The sequence below is a fragment of the Egretta garzetta genome, unplaced genomic scaffold, assembly GCF_000687185.1.
Source record: "Egretta garzetta isolate BGI_Z169 unplaced genomic scaffold, ASM68718v1 scaffold7, whole genome shotgun sequence".
Classification (NCBI taxonomy): domain Eukaryota; kingdom Metazoa; phylum Chordata; class Aves; order Pelecaniformes; family Ardeidae; genus Egretta; species Egretta garzetta.
The window spans coordinates 3,480,631-3,487,325 of record NW_009260350.1 but is presented as its reverse complement, the minus strand read 5'-3'; the positions used below and the strand labels follow the sequence as shown (position 1 = coordinate 3,487,325).

The 6,695-nt window shown below is 51.2% G+C and overlaps 1 protein-coding gene across 1 annotated transcript in view; it reads left to right on the top strand.

Annotated features, from left to right (window-relative positions):
- Positions 1-6,695, top strand: part of LOC104129933 (acyl-CoA dehydrogenase family member 11) — a 17,595-nt gene that overhangs the window by 10,474 nt on the left and 426 nt on the right. The window contains exons 10-14 of the mRNA XM_035898381.1: positions 17-109; positions 544-651; positions 5,769-5,940; positions 6,183-6,249; positions 6,551-6,663. Coding sequence (XP_035754274.1) covers positions 17-109; positions 544-651; positions 5,769-5,940; positions 6,183-6,249; positions 6,551-6,663 — 553 coding nt within the window. The remainder of the gene's footprint in view (positions 1-16; positions 110-543; positions 652-5,768; positions 5,941-6,182; positions 6,250-6,550; positions 6,664-6,695) is intronic.

The following is a 6,695-nucleotide window of genomic DNA, read 5'->3' as shown; positions in this document are numbered from 1 at the left end:
TCTCTGCATTTTGCAGGCTTCTGCCGTTGTTGTCGAGGCAATGGAGAGTTTTGGAGGACAAGGTTACATGGAGGATACAGGCTTGCCAGTCATAGTCCGCGATGCTCTGGTAAGAAAGCAGCAGGAGAAGCAGGAGCAGCTCCTGCCTGTCACCTGCTCCCTTGCACAGTGCTCTGTGGTTGCCTGCTAAAGATGCGCTCAAGGGAAAATGCAGTCCTCCCAGGCTCATGTGCCAGGCATGCCAGCTCTTCTCTAGCTGCCTTCCAGCTGAGCCCAGTCATCACCAGTGAGGGGATGTGATCTGTTCTGGTGCTGGGGTTGTTCCCTAGCTCAGTAATGGTGCTGGGGTTGTTCCCTAGCTCAGTAATGGAGCTGGGCTCCTCGCTGCCATCACCACTGCACCTTTCCACTTGCGGTGAGGCAAGATGTCTCTGGAGATTTCCTTGATATCCCTTAGCTCTGCCGCATGTCTTCCCCCTTTCTTTACTGCAGTTGCTCCAAAAGGCTCCTTCATGTGCTTCCACCATCTCTTCTACCCCACAGGTGCTGTCCATATGGGAGGGAACAACAAATATCCTGTCACTCGATGTCCTGCGATCCCTCACCAAGAGTCAAGGACAGGTGATGGCTGTATTCTTTTCCACAGTGCAGGTGAGCCCACATCAAAAGCACCAGTCAGCCTGATTTGCCCACCTCAGCAGGGTCTTATCTGGTGTTTATGCTCCTAGCTGAGACTGGTGGGGAACACGACCAAACTGAAAGCTTTAGTATTCAGAAGGCATCTTACAATTCTGCTCTTTAAACAGCACTTACAAAGTGCAGGCAGCACTCATTTTAGGATCCTTGTGTGCTGCAAAAAAATGCAGATACTTCCATCTTGTCAGCAAAGAGTTTTGTGTTGTCAGAGTTCTCATGGCAGGTACCAATGTTAAGTCTGTTTTTAATGTGAAAGAGTCACCTTCCCGAGTCGAAAATAATTTTGTGGGTTTGTTTCTTAACTGGAAAATCCCTCCACAAGACTGCTAAATATTAAGCCTGTGTATTAAACCTAGGGCTACCTACTGCATTATGAGTTCCTATTTTTATTCCCACTGAAAAGATGGAAAGAGCCAAAGGAATTCCATTGCTGCCTCTCTAGATTTACGGCTCTCTGGCTTTACCTATGGGCTGCTCTTTTAAAGGTGCTTAGATGACAGGCAGTCCCAGAGAGTTTAAAGCAGCTCAGAATCTCATGAAGGTAAATGAGCATCAGCTGGCTTGATATGTCCCATAAAGGGAGAGGGAAACCAGCCTGAAAGGCAGGATCAGCATATGCCGGGTATTCTCTCAGAGATTATATTATTAATCCAGACAGGACAATCCCAATTACACGAGCCCAGATACCATGAGGGAATCCCGGGCATCTGGCACACTGGATTTGACTATGTGTAGCCTTCACCTTCTTATCGAGACCCCGTGAGAAGGGAAAGGTCTGGGTCGCTGCACTCCCTGCAGCACTGATATCTGGATAGGTCTTTCAAAAACACACGAGCTGGAGCCTGACTCCTTCTTGCCAGTGGCTGCTGTTGGCAACTTCGAACCCCAACTTGGCCGCATGCTGCACAGAGCACCTCCCTGGCCTCCAGAGATGAGCGTCATCTTGCCATCCTCTCGGGCAACTTTTGATAAAGGAAAAAACCCTCAAACAATTTGACTGCCAAACAAGAGACCCAAATCTGCTCCTAAGTGGGACTGAGCACACCTGCTAATGAAAAAGCCAACAGGCCCAGCTGTTGATAAAAACCAGCTTAGTCTGACACCCAAGGTAGTGGAGAAGGAGCAGAGTGGGTGGTAGGCTCTAAGAATAATTTGGAAAGAAGCTGGCCTCCACAGGTGTACACTGGGGCTAATTTAAACAAATACCCCACAAAGGTGCTGTACCGCAGCGCTGGGAGCACCTCACTGCTGTAGCCAGGAGGGCCCCTCCAGCTTCTCAACAGCTGGACAAATGGGAGAAGCCTTAGAGACCACAGCAACGCGATTCAGAGCAGGCACCCGCACCGCACTAACACCAAGTGTCGAGATTCATTAATTAACGAGCTCATCACTGCTCCTGCACTCCCACAAATCACACTGCACAGGAGACTGGAGGGTGAACAAGTGCAGCACTGACTTTAAAGGTCTCCGAATTCCAGCACGTGCCATTGCATTTGCTATTCCATGTCACACCGCGGCTGCCTCCGCGTCCACGGAGCGTGGCCATGGAGTGCCTGGACCGGGCTGAGCTGGGAGAGCAGTGTTGATGCGCTGATTCTGGATGTCATAAATACTTGGCAAATTTAACCTGGATGCGTCCAAAAGTTTTTCCCTCGTGCCTTCGGCAGCCAGGCACTGGAAAGGCAGACTGGGAGGCATTTCTGCAGAGTGCCTCTGCAGCGTCGGGCAGGAATGTGCCAAGTTGCCACACCAGAATCAGGATTTCGCTCACAGGTGACAAACGACCTCTTTTTGAGCTCCAGGTGACCAAATTCTTTTGGTCTCTGGGAGTCTGGCTCATTTTGAAACATCCCTCTCATTCCCGTCCAGCGAGGAAATAATTTAGCCCTTTGTAAAGAGATTTTTACGGCTCCAATCCATTTCCTTTCTACTGACGCACACAAAAACGGTACAATTGACTTCATGTTTGCCCATCACAGTTCTCCGTTTGCAGGATTTGTGCCCGGCGAGAGGCTGCTTTGGAGAAAGCAGCACTGGTACCTTGTTAACACAGGATAGCACTTTGTTCTCTGAAGGTCGTATCTCGGGATAACTCCCCCCCTGACCCCACTGCCACCGATTTTTGCTTTTCTCCTGTGTTGGTTGCCTCTGGGATACCTAACACTGATGGCGTTGCGATCTAGGAGTGGGAACCCATTGCCGTAATTATCCTCGGGAAAAGAGAAATCCCGAGAACTTCCTCCTCCTTGCACAAGGTCATTATGAGAAGCTGAAGTTTTAGCATTCTTGATCCACAAGCACATTTGTTACAAACCGCCCTGTCTGGAGGCCATTAATCGTCAAAGTGTGAGAAGACATGGCCAGAAGAGCAAGCATGACAGCCCTGGATCCCAGCTCAGCCCTGGTGGGAGTTTCAGGTGGATTCTGCATGGGGGCTGTCGTTTCACGTTATACTAAAAGTTTATTAGCTGCAATTTTGAGCCAGGGCATTCGGCGTAGAAATCAATTACAATCTGAAAAGTGACTCTGAAAAAGCCCTGGGGAATTGATTATTGCATTTTACTCCCATTGGGTTAAATTTGATCGCATCAAGGTACGGTCGTGTGTCTGCAGGCCAGACCTTGGAACTGGCTGTCTTACGCATCAAGAATGACTGCGCAGGGCTGAAACTCTCAGCTGTAAATCAGACGTGCGATCTAAGACATGGGATCGTGTTTTCAGGTCCTTTTCCAACCATAACCACAATTTTAACACAGCAGGAAACAAATCTAGGTTATTAAAGACAGACTGCGTATTTGCTCAAAGCAGTAATATAAGACTTGTGCTCCCAGCCCCGTTTTGGATGTTCTTCCTGTCGCTGTATTTTTAAATACTCATGAATAATCTTTCAAGTGAACCCCATTCTGACAGCCTGCGGTAGCTGGTGAGAGCAAACAAATGAGCAGCATCTTAAAATTCCTCAGGAAAACTGAAGGAATCAGAAATACCGGAGCTCTAAAGCTCTTCTGCTCTCTGATGTCAGGCAGACGAGAAGGGTACAGCTGGCGCAGCGATGCCCTGTGTGTATGCCTGCCCTCAGGTCTGCCCTGCAGGAACCGGAGCGGATCGGCAGGCAGGAGAGGAAACGGGAGCTGCTTCTGCCTCCAGCATCGTCCCTGAAGCAGCTCTCCAGCCCCTTGCTCCCAAACGCAGGGGAGGACGTGGAAAAACCCATCTTGATCTTTTGGAAGAGTCAGTGCTTTTGGTTAGGAAAAGAATGAGTGTGATGTGGGAAAAGAAAAAAAAATGCAAATTATCAGCGCGTGAAGAGAATACAATGTCTTTTTATTTTTTTCCCCACTAATGTTAAAATGATGCTTTTATATTCCTGGTCTGTACTGCCCAGGGCTTTAAACCTTAAAAAGCAAAGCGGCTCAGGACACCGTTCCCCATACCCCAGCCACGCGCAGGAGGGTGCTGACCGAAGTGCCTGCGTGCATCGTCTCTGTGCCTGATGCTGGCTGCTTCCACCCAAGCTGCTGGGAATGTGTTTGTGCCTTCGGGGCTTTGATCCTCATTAGCCGTGAGCTCCAACCTGCTTTTAAAACATCTCATTAGCATTCTGTGGGCTTGGAGGGCTCTTTGGGCTTGATCTTGGCACTAGACCTAACCACTTTAATGATGGTGGGCTTGTATTTGTACAGCATATGCTGGGAGTTATTTATGTACGGCTTTGCCTAGAATGCAGAACAGCAGCCGTCGAGGATTGCGTTTTCCTTGCATTAACACTCAGAAAATACCGGGCAATGGTGAGGGAGGAGGTGTTGTGCACAGATGTCCTGCAGAAAACAAACCGGGCTTCAGCTTGTGCCATCCAGAGCCCTGCCCTGCAAATAAGCTGTATTTTCACACGCTAGCAAGGGGAACTGTGTGATCATTTAAGCACTGAAAGCCTCAAAACCATAAAAAATTAGTTCTGTGCAGCAGATACTTACAGGCTTTAGCTTCATAAATAACCTGCAAATGAGACTAATTAACGAAAAAGCACCTCCTACCACCTGCTATGCTACTTAAATATGGAACACTTCCTTTCTGCGATGCTGTCCAAGGCAATCCTTTAGTTCTGCCACAGAGCGATGGGTTTGAGTTTTGTAAAGACGTTACGGCAGCGCGCGAGGCTCCTGGGCTGAGCCCACCGATGGCGGCCGGGCCAGCCCGGATCGCAGGCAGGTGCCCAGGGCAGCCAAATGGAGTGGGGGGGACACGGGGTCTGGAGGTTGGGGACAAGTGCGAGGGCGAGAGCTGGCTGGTTCTCGACTCATGTGACCTCAGGGGGCCTGAGCTGTCCCCCCGGCCTGGCAGCTCTGGGCAGAAGGCACACTCTTCGTTCAATCCCTCTGAAGAGGGAATAACACAGGAAATGGGGATTAATAGCTAGCCTCTGCCAGTTGCATCCAGGCAGCCATGGGAATTGCCACAACAGAAGAGCCGCTCTTTTTGACTCTCAGCAGACTTGCTTGTGCTTTCAAAGATTTGGGATGCTGGAGAAACAGCAGCGTAGCTTGACCAGGGGGAGCTTTTAGATGACGCTTTTAGGCACAGTTAAACGCTTGATGTCCATCAGGAGAGAGCTGCTCTGGCCCCGGGGCCTTTCCCAGTGGCACGACTTGCAGAGAAAAGCTCCTTTCAGTCTGCATTTTCCTGCTCGGATGCAGCTCTAGCATCATCATGGACATAAAAGTATAAACCCAGGAGAATCGGAACCTGATATGGGTATGCAATGAGAATTGGGGATGTGATCTGACCCCCAGGTGTAGCTGGAAAGCCAGCATGGAAACAGCAACACACTGGGTCTGGCTTATGGGAATTCTCCATCCTGGAGGCAAAGCTGCCTGCATTTCCTTTTGGCAACGTCCCCTTTCCTGCTGCCGTGCAGTGCTCTGGCCACTCCGCCTACGGCAGCACGAGTTCCAGCCACCTCCATTTAAGCTTTTTGTTAGTAGCTGCTGGGCACGCTCGGGATTTCACCAGCCCCGTTTCCTTGCAGAAGGTGAATACGCTGTTAATTCTTCCCATGATCGTTTTCTTTGCAGAAAAAACTGGAGCTGGCTTCAAGCGCCATGAAACTGGAACGTGCCATGAAGCGAATGCGGGATGCCATCGGCAGTCTTGCGCAGTTCACACAAGCAGCTGGTTCGAAGGGGGTGGTGGCCATGGAGCTGGCGGCGAGAGACTTCTCCTACTCCCTAGCAAGGATCTATGCAGGTAGTGGGAAAGATGGAAACGATGGTTTTCAGGCCAGGGAAGGGCTGGGAATAAGTCCGGGAAGGGCCTGGTTTCACACCTTCCGGGTGAAGGGTGGAGTTTTAAAGAAAGCTGGGTTCTTTTGGACTGAGGGGAGCTCAGCCCGGCCAGCGCTGTTGGGAAGTAGCCACCACCCACTTTTCACAAGCCCTTGCTGTTTTGGCCGCAGCCCGGGGATACCGATGTCTCCTACTCTTCCACAGGAGCTCTCTTAATTGAGCATGCAGCTCGGCCTGACGCCTCCTCCGCAGACATCTCCGCTGCTCGAAAGTAAGTGCGCGCCTCCTCTCGCCCTGACCGCTTCAGATGATTTCTCTTGTAGCACAGCAGGCTCTGCTCCACCTCCCTGAGCAATCTGGCCCTCTGCCGCACCGAGACCCAAGCATTGTTATTGTCACAGATGGAGATGGCAGCATTCTGGGTTGGTTGCTGTCAGCATTGTGGCTTCTCCCTGCCACCGGGAATCTCCGTTCTAGCAGCTAGGAGAGGGATCTGAACTGGGCAGACCTCGACTGAAACCGGCGCCAGCTGTGTACGGGGCTCGGGCAGACGGTTGGCATTCTCCCTGCAGGTGGTGCAACCAGGAGCTGTGCCCTGTGGCCACGGAGTCGGGGATCAGCAGCTACGAGGCTGAGGAAGTGCTGGCGGACAGCGCGCTGGTGTACGAGGGCAACCCTGCCTGCGGCAGGCGGCCGGGGGTCACCGGGGGGAACCGG